The sequence below is a fragment of the Salvelinus namaycush genome, unplaced genomic scaffold (assembly GCF_016432855.1).
Source record: "Salvelinus namaycush isolate Seneca unplaced genomic scaffold, SaNama_1.0 Scaffold640, whole genome shotgun sequence".
Lineage (NCBI taxonomy): Eukaryota > Metazoa > Chordata > Actinopteri > Salmoniformes > Salmonidae > Salvelinus > Salvelinus namaycush.
Window position 1 is genome coordinate 19528 of NW_024061354.1, and position 15514 is coordinate 35041.

The 15514-nt window shown below is 48.7% G+C and overlaps 1 protein-coding gene across 2 annotated transcripts in view; it reads right to left on the minus strand.

Moving 5' to 3' along the window:
- Positions 1-15514, minus strand: part of LOC120042224 (fructose-1,6-bisphosphatase isozyme 2-like) — a 32813-nt gene that overhangs the window by 6210 nt on the left and 11089 nt on the right. Inside the window, exons 4-6 of one of the 2 annotated variants that reach the window (XM_038987088.1) lie at positions 14524-14532; positions 12477-12617; positions 10982-11119 (exon numbers count right to left, since the gene is read on the minus strand). In XM_038987088.1, coding sequence (XP_038843016.1) covers positions 10982-11119; positions 12477-12617; positions 14524-14532 — 288 coding nt within the window. The remainder of the gene's footprint in view (positions 1-10981; positions 11120-12476; positions 12618-14523; positions 14533-15514) is intronic. The other variant, XM_038987089.1, reaches the window with a different exon arrangement.

Genomic DNA, 15514 nt, shown 5'->3' on the forward strand with positions numbered 1-15514 from the left:
AAACATAATACAGAATGACATAATACAGAACATCATTAGACAAGAACAGCTCGAGGACAGAGCTACATACATTTTAAAAGACCCACGTAGCCTACATATCAATGCATACACACCAACTATCTAGGTCCAATAGGGGAGAGGCGTTGTGCCGCAAGGTGTTTATTGGTGGAGACAGTGTTTCCTAGCCTCAGTGCAGTGGGCAGATGGGAGGAGGTGCTCTTATTCTCCATGGACTTTACAGTGTTTCCTAGCCTCAGTGCAGTGGGCAGATGGGAGGAGGTGCTCTTATTCTCCATGGACTTTACAGTGTTTCCTAGCCTCAGTGCAGTGGGCAGCTGGGAGGAGGTGCTCTTATTCTCCATGGACTTTACAGTGTTTCCTAGCCTCAGTGCAGTGGGCAGCTGGGAGGAGGTGCTCTTATTCTCCATGGACTTTACAGTGTTTCCTAGCCTCAGTGCAGTGGGCAGCTGGGAGGAGGTGCTCTTATTCTCCATGGACTTTACAGTGTTTCCTAGCCTCAGTGCAGTGGGCAGATGGGAGGAGGTGCTCTTATTCTCCATGGACTTTACAGTGTTTCCTAGCCTCAGTGCAGTGGGCAGATGGGAGGAGGTGCTCTTATTCTCCATGGACTTTACAGTGTTTCCTAGCCTCAGTGCAGTGGGCAGATGGGAGGAGGTGCTCTTATTCTCCATGGACTTTACAGTGTTTCCTAGCCTCAGTGCAGTGGGCAGATGGGAGGAGGTGCTCTTATTCTCCATGGACTTTACAGTGTTTCCTAGCCTCAGTGCAGTGGGCAGATGGGAGGAGGTGCTCTTATTCTCCATGGACTTTACAGTGTTTCCTAGCCTCAGTGCAGTGGGCAGATGGGAGGAGGTGCTCTTATTCTCCATGGACTTTACAGTGTTTCCTAGCCTCAGTGCAGTGGGCAGCTGGGAGGAGGTGCTCTTATTCTCCATGGACTTTACAGTGTTTCCTAGCCTCAGTGCAGTGGGCAGATGGGAGGAGGTGCTCTTATTCTCCATGGACTTTACAGTGTTTCCTAGCCTCAGTGCAGTGGGCAGATGGGAGGAGGTGCTCTTATTCTCCATGGACTTTACAGTGTTTCCTAGCCTCAGTGCAGTGGGCAGATGGGAGGAGGTGCTCTTATTCTCCATGGACTTTACAGTGTTTCCTAGCCTCAGTGCAGTGGGCAGCTGGGAGGAGGTGCTCTTATTCTCCATGGACTTTACAGTGTTTCCTAGCCTCAGTGCAGTGGGCAGATGGGAGGAGGTGCTCTTATTCTCCATGGACTTTACAGTGTTTCCTAGCCTCAGTGCAGTGGGCAGATGGGAGGAGGTGCTCTTATTCTCCATGGACTTTACAGTGTTTCCTAGCCTCAGTGCAGTGGGCAGATGGGAGGAGGTGCTCTTATTCTCCATGGACTTTACAGTGTTTCCTAGCCTCAGTGCAGTGGGCAGATGGGAGGAGGTGCTCTTATTCTCCATGGACTTTACAGTGTTTCCTAGCCTCAGTGCAGTGGGCAGCTGGGAGGAGGTGCTCTTATTCTCCATGGACTTTACAGTGTTTCCTAGCCTCAGTGCAGTGGGCAGATGGGAGGAGGTGCTCTTATTCTCCATGGACTTTACAGTGTTTCCTAGCCTCAGTGCAGTGGGCAGATGGGAGGAGGTGCTCTTATTCTCCATGGACTTTACAGTGTTTCCTAGCCTCAGTGCAGTGGGCAGATGGGAGGAGGTGCTCTTATTCTCCATGGACTTTACAGTGTTTCCTAGCCTCAGTGCAGTGGGCAGCTGGGAGGAGGTGCTCTTATTCTCCATGGACTTTACAGTGTTTCCTAGCCTCAGTGCAGTGGGCAGATGGGAGGAGGTGCTCTTATTCTCCATGGACTTTACAGTGTTTCCTAGCCTCAGTGCAGTGGGCAGATGGGAGGAGGTGCTCTTATTCTCCATGGACTTTACAGTGTTTCCTAGCCTCAGTGCAGTGGGCAGATGGGAGGAGGTGCTCTTATTCTCCATGGACTTTACAGTGTTTCCTAGCCTCAGTGCAGTGGGCAGATGGGAGGAGGTGCTCTTATTCTCCATGGACTTTACAGTGTTTCCTAGCCTCAGTGCAGTGGGCAGATGGGAGGAGGTGCTCTTATTCTCCATGGACTTTACAGTGTTTCCTAGCCTCAGTGCAGTGGGCAGATGGGAGGAGGTGCTCTTATTCTCCATGGACTTTACAGTGTTTCCTAGCCTCAGTGCAGTGGGCAGATGGGAGGAGGTGCTCTTATTCTCCATGGACTTTACAGTGTTTCCTAGCCTCAGTGCAGTGGGCAGATGGGAGGAGGTGCTCTTATTCTCCATGGACTTTACAGTGTTTCCTAGCCTCAGTGCAGTGGGCAGCTGGGAGGAGGTGCTCTTATTCTCCATGGACTTTACAGTGTTTCCTAGCCTCAGTGCAGTGGGCAGATGGGAGGAGGTGCTCTTATTCTCCATGGACTTTACAGTGTTTCCTAGCCTCAGTGCAGTGGGCAGATGGGAGGAGGTGCTCTTATTCTCCATGGACTTTACAGTGTTTCCTAGCCTCAGTGCAGTGGGCAGATGGGAGGAGGTGCTCTTATTCTCCATGGACTTTACAGTGTTTCCTAGCCTCAGTGCAGTGGGCAGCTGGGAGGAGGTGCTCTTATTCTCCATGGACTTTACAGTGTTTCCTAGCCTCAGTGCAGTGGGCAGCTGGGAGGAGGTGCTCTTATTCTCCATGGACTTTACAGTGTTTCCTAGCCTCAGTGCAGTGGGCAGCTGGGAGGAGGTGCTCTTATTCTCCATGGACTTTACAGTGTTTCCTAGCCTCAGTGCAGTGGGCAGATGGGAGGAGGTGCTCTTATTCTCCATGGACTTTACAGTGTTTCCTAGCCTCAGTGCAGTGGGCAGATGGGAAGAGGTGCTCTTATTCTCCATGGACTTTACAGTGTTTCCTAGCCTCAGTGCAGTGGGCAGATGGGAGGAGGTGCTCTTATTCTCCATGGACTTTACAGTGTTTCCTAGCCTCAGTGCAGTGGGCAGATGGGAGGAGGTGCTCTTATTCTCCATGGACTTTACAGTGTTTCCTAGCCTCAGTGCAGTGGGCAGATGGGAGGAGGTGCTCTTATTCTCCATGGACTTTACAGTGTTTCCTAGCCTCAGTGCAGTGGGCAGCTGGGAGGAGGTGCTCTTATTCTCCATGGACTTTACAGTGTTTCCTAGCCTCAGTGCAGTGGGCAGATGGGAGGAGGTGCTCTTATTCTCCATGGACTTTACAGTGTTTCCTAGCCTCAGTGCAGTGGGCAGCTGGGAGGAGGTGCTCTTATTCTCCATGGACTTTACAGTGTTTCCTAGCCTCAGTGCAGTGGGCAGCTGGGAGGAGGTGCTCTTATTCTCCATGGACTTTACAGTGTTTCCTAGCCTCAGTGCAGTGGGCAGATGGGAGGAGGTGCTCTTATTCTCCATGGACTTTACAGTGTTTCCTAGCCTCAGTGCAGTGGGCAGATGGGAGGAGGTGCTCTTATTCTCCATGGACTTTACAGTGTTTCCTAGCCTCAGTGCAGTGGGCAGCTGGGAGGAGGTGCTCTTATTCTCCATGGACTTTACAGTGTTTCCTAGCCTCAGTGCAGTGGGCAGCTGGGAGGAGGTGCTCTTATTCTCCATGGACTTTACAGTGTTTCCTAGCCTCAGTGCAGTGGGCAGATGGGAGGAGGTGCTCTTATTCTCCATGGACTTTACAGTGTTTCCTAGCCTCAGTGCAGTGGGCAGATGGGAGGAGGTGCTCTTATTCTCCATGGACTTTACAGTGTTTCCTAGCCTCAGTGCAGTGGGCAGATGGGAGGAGGTGCTCTTATTCTCCATGGACTTTACAGTGTTTCCTAGCCTCAGTGCAGTGGGCAGATGGGAGGAGGTGCTCTTATTCTCCATGGACTTTACAGTGTTTCCTAGCCTCAGTGCAGTGGGCAGATGGGAGGAGGTGCTCTTATTCTCCATGGACTTTACAGTGTTTCCTAGCCTCAGTGCAGTGGGCAGATGGGAGGAGGTGCTCTTATTCTCCATGGACTTTACAGTGTTTCCTAGCCTCAGTGCAGTGGGCAGATGGGAGGAGGTGCTCTTATTCTCCATGGACTTTACAGTGTTTCCTAGCCTCAGTGCAGTGGGCAGATGGGAGGAGGTGCTCTTATTCTCCATGGACTTTACAGTGTTTCCTAGCCTCAGTGCAGTGGGCAGATGGGAGGAGGTGCTCTTATTCTCCATGGACTTTACAGTGTTTCCTAGCCTCAGTGCAGTGGGCAGATGGGAGGAGGTGCTCTTATTCTCCATGGACTTTACAGTGTTTCCTAGCCTCAGTGCAGTGGGCAGCTGGGAGGAGGTGCTCTTATTCTCCATGGACTTTACAGTGTTTCCTAGCCTCAGTGCAGTGGGCAGCTGGGAGGAGGTGCTCTTATTCTCCATGGACTTTACAGTGTTTCCTAGCCTCAGTGCAGTGGGCAGATGGGAGGAGGTGCTCTTATTCTCCATGGACTTTACAGTGTTTCCTAGCCTCAGTGCAGTGGGCAGCTGGGAGGAGGTGCTCTTATTCTCCATGGACTTTACAGTGTTTCCTAGCCTCAGTGCAGTGGGCAGCTGGGAGGAGGTGCTCTTATTCTCCATGGACTTTACAGTGTTTCCTAGCCTCAGTGCAGTGGGCAGATGGGAGGAGGTGCTCTTATTCTCCATGGACTTTACAGTGTTTCCTAGCCTCAGTGCAGTGGGCAGATGGGAGGAGGTGCTCTTATTCTCCATGGACTTTACAGTGTTTCCTAGCCTCAGTGCAGTGGGCAGATGGGAGGAGGTGCTCTTATTCTCCATGGACTTTACAGTGTTTCCTAGCCTCAGTGCAGTGGGCAGCTGGGAGGAGGTGCTCTTATTCTCCATGGACTTTACAGTGTTTCCTAGCCTCAGTGCAGTGGGCAGCTGGGAGGAGGTGCTCTTATTCTCCATGGACTTTACAGTGTTTCCTAGCCTCAGTGCAGTGGGCAGCTGGGAGGAGGTGCTCTTATTCTCCATGGACTTTACAGTGTTTCCTAGCCTCAGTGCAGTGGGCAGCTGGGAGGAGGTGCTCTTATTCTCCATGGACTTTACAGTGTTTCCTAGCCTCAGTGCAGTGGGCAGATGGGAGGAGGTGCTCTTATTCTCCATGGACTTTACAGTGTTTCCTAGCCTCAGTGCAGTGGGCAGATGGGAGGAGGTGCTCTTATTCTCCATGGACTTTACAGTGTTTCCTAGCCTCAGTGCAGTGGGCAGCTGGGAGGAGGTGCTCTTATTCTCCATGGACTTTACAGTGTTTCCTAGCCTCAGTGCAGTGGGCAGATGGGAGGAGGTGCTCTTATTCTCCATGGACTTTACAGTGTTTCCTAGCCTCAGTGCAGTGGGCAGATGGGAGGAGGTGCTCTTATTCTCCATGGACTTTACAGTGTTTCCTAGCCTCAGTGCAGTGGACAGATGGGAGGAGGTGCTCTTATTCTCCATGGACTTTACAGTGTTTCCTAGCCTCAGTGCAGTGGGCAGCTGGGAGGAGGTGCTCTTATTCTCCATGGACTTTACAGTGTTTCCTAGCCTCAGTGCAGTGGGCAGATGGGAGGAGGTGCTCTTATTCTCCATGGACTTTACAGTGTTTCCTAGCCTCAGTGCAGTGGGCAGATGGGAGGAGGTGCTCTTATTCTCCATGGACTTTACAGTGTTTCCTAGCCTCAGTGCAGTGGGCAGCTGGGAGGAGGTGCTCTTATTCTCCATGGACTTTACAGTGTTTCCTAGCCTCAGTGCAGTGGGCAGATGGGAGGAGGTGCTCTTATTCTCCATGGACTTTACAGTGTTTCCTAGCCTCAGTGCAGTGGGCAGATGGGAGGAGGTGCTCTTATTCTCCATGGACTTTACAGTGTTTCCTAGCCTCAGTGCAGTGGGCAGCTGGGAGGAGGTGCTCTTATTCTCCATGGACTTTACAGTGTTTCCTAGCCTCAGTGCAGTGGGCAGATGGGAGGAGGTGCTCTTATTCTCCATGGACTTTACAGTGTTTCCTAGCCTCAGTGCAGTGGGCAGATGGGAGGAGGTGCTCTTATTCTCCATGGACTTTACAGTGTTTCCTAGCCTCAGTGCAGTGGGCAGATGGGAGGAGGTGCTCTTATTCTCCATGGACTTTACAGTGTTTCCTAGCCTCAGTGCAGTGGGCAGATGGGAGGAGGTGCTCTTATTCTCCATGGACTTTACAGTGTTTCCTAGCCTCAGTGCAGTGGGCAGATGGGAGGAGGTGCTCTTATTCTCCATGGACTTTACAGTGTTTCCTAGCCTCAGTGCAGTGGGCAGATGGGAGGAGGTGCTCTTATTCTCCATGGACTTTACAGTGTTTCCTAGCCTCAGTGCAGTGGGCAGATGGGAGGAGGTGCTCTTATTCTCCATGGACTTTACAGTGTTTCCTAGCCTCAGTGCAGTGGGCAGCTGGGAGGAGGTGCTCTTATTCTCCATGGACTTTACAGTGTTTCCTAGCCTCAGTGCAGTGGGCAGCTGGGAGGAGGTGCTCTTATTCTCCATGGACTTTACAGTGTTTCCTAGCCTCAGTGCAGTGGGCAGCTGGGAGGAGGTGCTCTTATTCTCCATGGACTTTACAGTGTTTCCTAGCCTCAGTGCAGTGGGCAGCTGGGAGGAGGTGCTCTTATTCTCCATGGACTTTACAGTGTTTCCTAGCCTCAGTGCAGTGGGCAGCTGGGAGGAGGTGCTCTTATTCTCCATGGACTTTACAGTGTTTCCTAGCCTCAGTGCAGTGGGCAGCTGGGAGGAGGTGCTCTTATTCTCCATGGACTTTACAGTGTTTCCTAGCCTCAGTGCAGTGGGCAGCTGGGAGGAGGTGCTCTTATTCTCCATGGACTTTACAGTGTTTCCTAGCCTCAGTGCAGTGGGCAGATGGGAGGAGGTGCTCTTATTCTCCATGGACTTTACAGTGTTTCCTAGCCTCAGTGCAGTGGGCAGATGGGAGGAGGTGCTCTTATTCTCCATGGACTTTACAGTGTTTCCTAGCCTCAGTGCAGTGGGCAGATGGGAGGAGGTGCTCTTATTCTCCATGGACTTTACAGTGTCCCAAAACTTTGGGGAATTTGTGCTACTGGATGCAAATTTCTGTTTGAAAAAGCTAGCCTTTGCTTTCCTAACTGACTGTGTATATTGGTTCCTAACTTCCCTGAATGCATATCGCGGGGGCTATTCGATGCTAATGCAGTACGCCACAGGATGTTTTTGTGCTGGTCGAGGGCAGTCAGGTCTGGAGTGAACCAAGGGCTATATCTGTTCTTAGTTCTACATTTTTTAGATGGGGCATGCTTATTTAAGATGGTGAGGAAAGCACTTTTAAAGAACAACCAGGCATCCTCAACTGACGGGATGAGGTCAATATCCTTCCAGGATACTCAGGCCTGGTCGATTAGAAAGGCCTGCTCGCTGAAGTGTTTTAGGGAGCGTTTGACAGTGATGAGGGGTGGTCAATTGACCGTGGACCCATTACGCACGCAGGCAATGAGGCAGTGATCACTGAGATCCTGGTTGAAGACAGCAGAGGTGTATTTAGAGGGCAAGTTGGTCAGGATGATATCTATGAGGGTGCCCATGTTTACGGATTTAGGGTTGTACCTGGTAGGTTCCTTGATAATTTGTGTGAGTTAGAGGGCATCTATCTTAGATTGTAGGACTGCCGGGGTGTTAAGCATGTTCCAGTTTAGGATATGACCTAACAGTACAAACTCTGAAGAGAAATGGGGGGCAATCAATTCACATATGGTGTCCAGGGCACAGCTGGGGGCAGAGGGTGGTCTATAGCAAGTGGCAACAGTGAGAGACTTGTTTCTGGAAAGGAGGAATTTTAAAAGTAGAAGCTCGAACTGTTTGGGCACAGACCTGGATAGTATGACAAAACTCTGCAGGTTATCTCTGCAGTAGAATGTAACTCCTCCCCCTTTGGAAGTTCTATCTTGACGGAAAATGTTGTAGTTGCGGATGGACATTTCTGAATTTTTGGTGGCCTTCCTAAGTCAGGATTCAGACACGGCAAGGACATCAGGGTTGGCGGAGTGTGCTAAAGCATTGAGTAAAACAAACTTAGGGAGGAGGCTTCTGATGTTAACATGCATGAAACCAAGCCTTTTACGGTTAGAGAAGTCAACAAATGAGAGCACCTGGGGAATAGGTGTGGTACTGGGGGCTACAGGGCCTGGGTTAACCTCTACATCACCAGAGGAGGAGTAGGATAAGGGTATGGCTAAAGGCTATCAAAACTGGTCGTCTAGTGTGCTGGGAACAGAGAATAAAGGGAGCAGATTTCTGGGCGGGGTAGAAAAGATTCAGGGCATAATGTACAGACAAGAGTATGGTAGGATGTGAGTACAGTGAAGGTAAACCTAGACGTTGAGTGACGATGAGAGAGATTGTTTAATTTCACTGTAGAGCCCCCAGTCCCGCTCAACATGCCTTAGATTGCTTTTTTGTCCCACCCCCCCACACATGCGGAGACCTCACCTAGCTTAACTGGTGCCTCCAGAGAAACAATACGTACTAACTGAGACAGCAGTAGACAAGGCATATTGACATTAGAGAATCACGGGTGTTGATCAGGAGGGCTAAGACAACAACGGGTAAATGGCGATGAATGGGCAGAGAGGGTCAGTTAAGTATGCACATGACCTGAGTTTGAGGCTGGGGCCAGGCAGCAGGCTGTTAGCCAGCCTGCCAGTTTAGTGGAGCCTGCCACTAGCACAGTCAGTGTAGTCAACTCAGCTATCCCCATTGAGACCGTGTCTGTGCCTCGACCTAGGTTGGGCAAAACTAAACATGGCGGTGTTCGCCTTAGCAATCTCACTAGGATAAAGATCTCCTCCACTCCTGTCATTACTGAAAGAGATTGTGATATCTCACATCTCAAAATAGGGCTACTTAATGTTAGATAGTTCACTTCCAAGACAGTTATAGTCAATGAACTAATCTCTGATCATAATCTTGATGTGATTGGCCTGAAACATTGCTTAAGTCTATTTACTGTTAAATGAGGCCTCTCCTCCTGCTTACATAAGTGACCATATCCCCCGCGCATCCCTTAAAGACGAGGGAGGTGTTGCTAACATTTACGATAGCAAATGTCAATTTACAACAAACAAAAACTACAGCATTTTCGTCTTTTGAGCTTCTAGTCATGAAATCTATGCAGGCTACTCAATAACATTTTATAGGTACTGTTTACAGGCCTCCTGGGCCGTATACAGCGTTCCTCACTGAGTTCCCTGAAATCCTGTCGGACCTTGTAGTCATGGCAGATAAAATTCTAATTTTTGGGATTTTAATATTCACATGGAAAAGTCCACCGACCCACTCGAAAAAGCTTTCGGAGCCATCATCGACTCAGTGGGTTTTGTCCAACATTTATTAAGTTTGCAATCGCAACAAATAATTTGCTTAGACCCCAACCAAGGATCATCTAAAGCCGTGCTATAAAATCGGTTAACCACCTAACTGAGCTGCTAGTCATGGCCTCTAAACCTTCAAGCTGCATACTGGATCCTATTCCAACTAAACTACTGAAAGAGCTGCTTCCTGTGCTTGGCCCTCCTATGTTGAACATAATAAACGGCTCTCTATCCACCGGATGTGTACCAAACTCACTAAAAGTGGCAGTAATAAAGCCTCTCTTGAAAAAGCCAAACCTTGACCCAGAAAATATGAAACACTATCGGCCTAAAATCGAATCTCCCATTCCTCTCATAATGTTTAGAAAAAACTGTTGCACAGCAACTCACTGCCTTCCTGAAGACAAACAATGTATACGAAACGCTTCAGTCTGGTTTTAGACCCCATCATAGCACCGAGACTGCCCTCGTGAAGTTGGTGAATGACCTTTTAATGGCGTCAGACCGAGGCTCTGCATCTGTCCTCGTGCTCCTGGACCGTTTCTTTTGACACCATTGATCACCACATTATTTTGGAGAGATTGGAAACCCAAATTGGTCTACACGGACAAGTTCTGGCCTGGTTTAGATCTTATCTGTCGGAAAGATATCAGTTTGTCTCTGTGGATGGTTTGTCCTCTGACAAATCAACTGTAAGTTTCGGTGTTCCTCAAGGTTCCGTTTTAGGACCACTATTATTTTCACTGTATATTCTACCTCTTGGTGATGTCATTTGGAAACATAATGTTAACTTCCACTGCTATGCGGACGACACATTTCGATGAAACATGGTGAAGCCCCAAATGTCCCTCCCTGGAAGCCTGTGTTTCAGACATCAGGAAGTGGATGGCGGCAAATGTTTTACTTTTAAACTCGGACAAAACAGAGATGCTAGTTCTAGGTCCCAAGAAACAAAGAGATCTTCTGTTGGATCTGATCATTCATCTTGATGGTTGTAAAGTCGTCTCAAATAAAACTGTGAAGGACCTCGGCGTTACTCTGGACCCTGATCTCTCTTTTGACGAACATATCAAGACTGTTTCAAGGACAGCTTTTCTCCATCTTCGTAACATTGCAAAAATCTGTCGTGCCATCTTCACAACTTTCTTGGTGAGCTTGAACATGATAGTTTGTTGGTGATGTGGACACCAAGGAACTTGAAACTCTCGACCCGCACCACTACAACCTCCTCGATGTGAATGGGTTTGTGTTCGGCCCCCTTTTACCTGTAGTATGAGCTAGTGAGAGGTACCGCGAGGTGAGAGTAACTGACTACTGGACTCACTGTCAGCAAGAATACATAAGGCTAGTGTGTTTAATGGGGAACTGGAAGATCACTAAAAGTTATGTGTGGTTCCAAAACTCAAGGTGTCAGGTGATGATCATGTTTGCGTGTGTGTGTGTGTGTGTGTGTGTGTGTGTGTGTGTGTGTGTGTGTGTGTGTGTGTGTGTGTGTGTGTGTGTGTGTGTGTGTGTGTGTGTGTGTGTGTGTGTGTGTGTGTGTGTGTGTGTGTGTGTGTGTACCTCTGGGTATTTCTTGTGCTTCAGGTACTCGTTGACGGATGGGTGCATGTATTTGGCGTATCCCTCATTCAGACTGTAGATCTTTCCTTTGGGCTTGATCTTCACATTTTTCTCTGTCAGGATAAACTCTCCAATCGCCTGGAAACCAAACAACACAGTTAAGGACATTCACTTGTTATTTTACCGACACTGGCCTTTACCGACACTGGCCTCTGTCTCGTTGATGTCTCCTGTCTTTGTCCTCTGTCCCTGTCCTCTGTCACTGTACTCTGTCACTGTCCTCTGTCACTGTCCCTGTACTCTGTCACTGTACTCTGTCACTGTCCTCTGTCACTGTCACTGTACTCTGTCACTGTACTCTGTCACTGTACTCTGTCACTGTACTCTGTCACTGTACTCTGTCACTGTACCCTGTCACTGTCCTCTGTCACTGTCACTGTCACTGTCCTCTGTCCCTGTCCTCTGTCACTGTACCCTGTCACTGTCCTCTGTCACTGTCACTGTCCTCTGTCCCTGTCCTCTGTCCCTGTCCTCTGTCACTGTACCCTGTCACTGTCCTCTGTCCCTGTCCTCTGTCCCTGTCCTCTGTCACTGTCCTCTCTATGTCCTCTGTCTCTGTCCTCTCTATGTCCTCTGTCTCTGTCCTCTCTATGTCCTCTGTCTCTGTCCTCTCTATGTCCTCTGTCTCTGTCCTCTCTATGTCCTCTGTCTCTGTCCTCTCTATGTCCTCTGTCTCTGTCCTCTCTGTCTCTGTCCTCTCTGTGTCTCTGTTCTCTCTGTGTCTCTGTCCTCTCTGTGTCTCTGTCCTCTCTGTGTCTCTGTTTTCTCTGTGTCTCTGTCCTCTCTGTGTCTCTGTCCTCTCTATGTCCTCTGTCTCTGTCCTCTCTATGTCCTCTGTCTCTGTCCTCTCTATGTCCTCTGTCTCTGTCCTCTGTCTCTGTCCTCTCTATGTCCTCTGTCTCTGTCCTCTCTATGTCCTCTGTCTCTGTCCTCTCTATGTCCTCTGTCTCTGTCCTCTCTATGTCCTCTGTCTCTGTCCTCTCTATGTCCTCTGTCTCTGTCCTCTTTCTTCTGTCTCTGACCTCTCTGTCTCTGTCCTCTCTATGTCCTCTGTCCTCTTTCTTCTGTCTCTGACCTCTCTGTCTCTGTCCTCTCTATGTCCTCTGTCTCTGTCCTCTTTCTTCTGTTTCTGACCTTTGCCTCTCTGTCTCTGTCCTCTCTATGTCCTCTGTCTCTGTCCTCTTTCTTCTGTTTCTGACCCTTGTCTCTCTGTCTCTGTCCTCTCTATGTCCTCTGTCTCTGTCCTCTTTCTTCTGTTTCTGACCTTTGTCTCTCTGTCTCTGTCCTCTGCCTCTGTCTCTGTTCTCTGTCCTCTATCTCTGTCCTCGAAGTCTGAGTAAACGCTGTTGCTCAGGGTGGGTGGTGGATTGCCCTGCGCTAAGTAAACTCCTGTAAATGAACTTTGAATATGGGGCTATTACTTCCACAAACTCACAGGGTCCAGCATAAAGAAGTTGAGGCCCTGTCCGGTGGAGAGGGCAACCAAGGTGGCGCTACCATAGAGTGCGTATCCCGCGGCAACAATCTTGCTGCCAGGCTGCAACGCATCCTTCTCTGTGGCGTCATTCGTTGATGTCTGACAAAAATAGACATTGTATCATATTAGTGGATATTCACACTACTCTCAGGGCAAGTCTGCCGGTTTTGACAATCACTGACTTTTAGTAGCAGGTTAGGAGAATTAGGTTAAGAATATTCCTCCCTGATAGAGCTATACACACTGGATATAACATGCTAACATGCTAACATGGGTCATCTGAATATTCCTCCCTGATAGAGCTATACACACTGGATATAACATGCTAACATGCTAACATGGGTCATCTGAATATTCCTCCCTGATAGAGCTATACACACTGGATATAACATGCTAACATGCTAACATGGGTCATCTGAATATTCCTCCCTGATAGAGCTATACATACTGGATATAACATGCTAACATGGGTCATCTGAATATTCCTCCCTGATAGAGCTATACACACTGGATATAACATGCTAACATGCTAACATGGGTCATCTGAATATTCCTCCCTGATAGAGCTATACACACTGGATATAACATGCTAACATGCTAACATGGGTCATCTGAATATTCCTCCCTGATAGAGCTATACACACTGGATATAACATGCTAACATGGTTAAGTTGAATATCCCCCTGGATATAACATGCTAACATACTAACATGGTTAAGCTGAATATCCCCCTGGATATAACATGCTAACATGCTAACATGGTTAAGCTGAATATCCCCCTGGATAGAACATGCTAACTTGAGTCAGTGAAATAAAATCTACTACTACCATAAAATAAAGTATTTGGGTAAATGTTGAGCGTTATATGATTGTTGCATGTCAGATCTGTGGGACAACAGCACCCTCTATTGTTGGTTATTGTAACTGCAGTCTTCTAAGCCTGCTGGAGCTGGAGCATGGATGGATCCTTCATCTGTTGTGGCTCCTTCATCTCAACCACAGCTTGGACTGAATTTCTCTGTCAATTATGCATGTCTTACTTCTACGTGTGCTATATGATACTAAGAATCATGTAGTTAGTGTCTAATGTCTAAAGAATGTGTCAATCCTCGTGTCTAATGTCTTGTCTCACCCTGATCTGTTTCACCTGTCTTGTGCTTGTCTCCACCCCCCTCCAGGTGTCTCCCATTTGTCCCCATTATCTCCTGTGTATTAATACCTACGTTTTCTGTTTGTCTGTTCCAAGTTCGTCTTGTCCCGCCAAGTCCTACCAGCGTCCTTCCCTTCCCTTCCCTTCCCTCCCCTTCCCTTCCCTTCCCTTCCCTTCCCTTCCCTTCCCTTCCCTTCCCTTCCCTCCCTCCCTTCCCTTCCCTTCCCTCCCTTCCCTTCCCTTCCCTTCCCTTCCCTTCCCTTCCCTTCCCTTCCCTTCCCTTCCCTTCCCTTCCCTTCCCTTCCCTTCCCTCACTTCCCTCCCCTCCCCTCCCTTCCCTCCCTCCCTCCCCTCCCTTCCCTTCCCTTCCCTTCCCTTCCCTTCCCTTTCCCTCCCCTCCCCTCCCTTCCCTTCCCTTCCCTTCCCTTCCCTTCCCTTCCCTCCCTTCCCTTCCCTCCCTCCCTTCCCTCCCCTCCCTCCCCTCCCTTCCCTTCCCTCCCCTCCCTTCCCTCCCTTCCCTTCCCTTCCCTCCCTCCCTTCCCTTCGTAAGTTCTGACCTTTCTGCCTGTTCTGATCCTGATCCTGCCTGACTCTGATTTGGATTACGACCCTTTGCCTGTCTTGACTTACCCTTTTGCCTGCCCCTTGTACTATTATAAACTCTGAGACTCGTACTATCCACCTCCTGTGTCTGCATCTGAGTCTTAGCCGGAGTCCTGATACGTCTAAAGAACGTGTCCATGCTAGTGTCTAATGTCTAAGGAATGTGTCAATCCTAGCTTTAACAGTTCCATAAATTAATTCCATAGCTTAGCTGGTGCATATGATCAGGCTGGCGATCAGTGGGGCAGTTACCTCGTCAATCTGGAGAGGCACATGGAGAGAGGCACAAGGACACACGTCAGAGAACAGACACAGACAGAGTGCATATGAACAGCAACAGATTTACCCTTACTAAATTGCCACAGTATGAATTGAACGTCACAATTACACTACACTTCTGTTAGGCATATCTGTTTCTACACTTCTGTTAGGCATATCTGTTTCTACACTTCTGTTAGGCATATCTGTTTCTACACTTCTGCTACTCAGCGTACACATCACGGACAAACTGAAATGGCCCACCCACACAGACAGCGTGGTGAAGAAGACGCAACAGCGCCTCTTCAACTTCAGGAGGCTGAAGAAATTTGGCTTGTCACCTAAAACCCTCACAAACTTCTACAGATGCACAATTGAGAGCATCCTGTCGGGCTGTATCACCGCCCACAACCGCAAGGCTCTCCAGAGGGTGGTGTGGTCTGCACAACACATCACCGGAGGAAAACTACCTGCCCTCCAGGACACCTACACCACCCGATGTCACAGGAAGGCCATAAAGATCATCAAGGACAACAACCACCCGAGCCACTGCCTGTTCACCTCACTACCATTCAGAAGGCGAGGTCAGTACAGGTGCATCAAAGCAGGGACCGAGAGACTGAAAAACAGCTTCTATCTCAAGGCCATCAGACTGTTATTAAACAGCCATCACTAGCACAGAGAGGCTGCTGCCTACACACAGACTTGAAATCATTGGCCACTCTAACAAATGGACCACTAGTCACTTTATTAATGCCACTTTAATAATGATTAATAATGATCACTTTAATAATTACATATCTTGCACTACTCATCCCAGATGTATATACTGTATTTTATACCATCTATTGCATCTCGTCTATGCTGCTAGGTCAGGGCCCATCCATATGTGTATATGTACATATTCTTATTCCATCCCTTTAGATTTGTGTGTATTAGGTAGTTGTTGTGGAATTGTTAGATTACTTATTAGATATTACTGCAC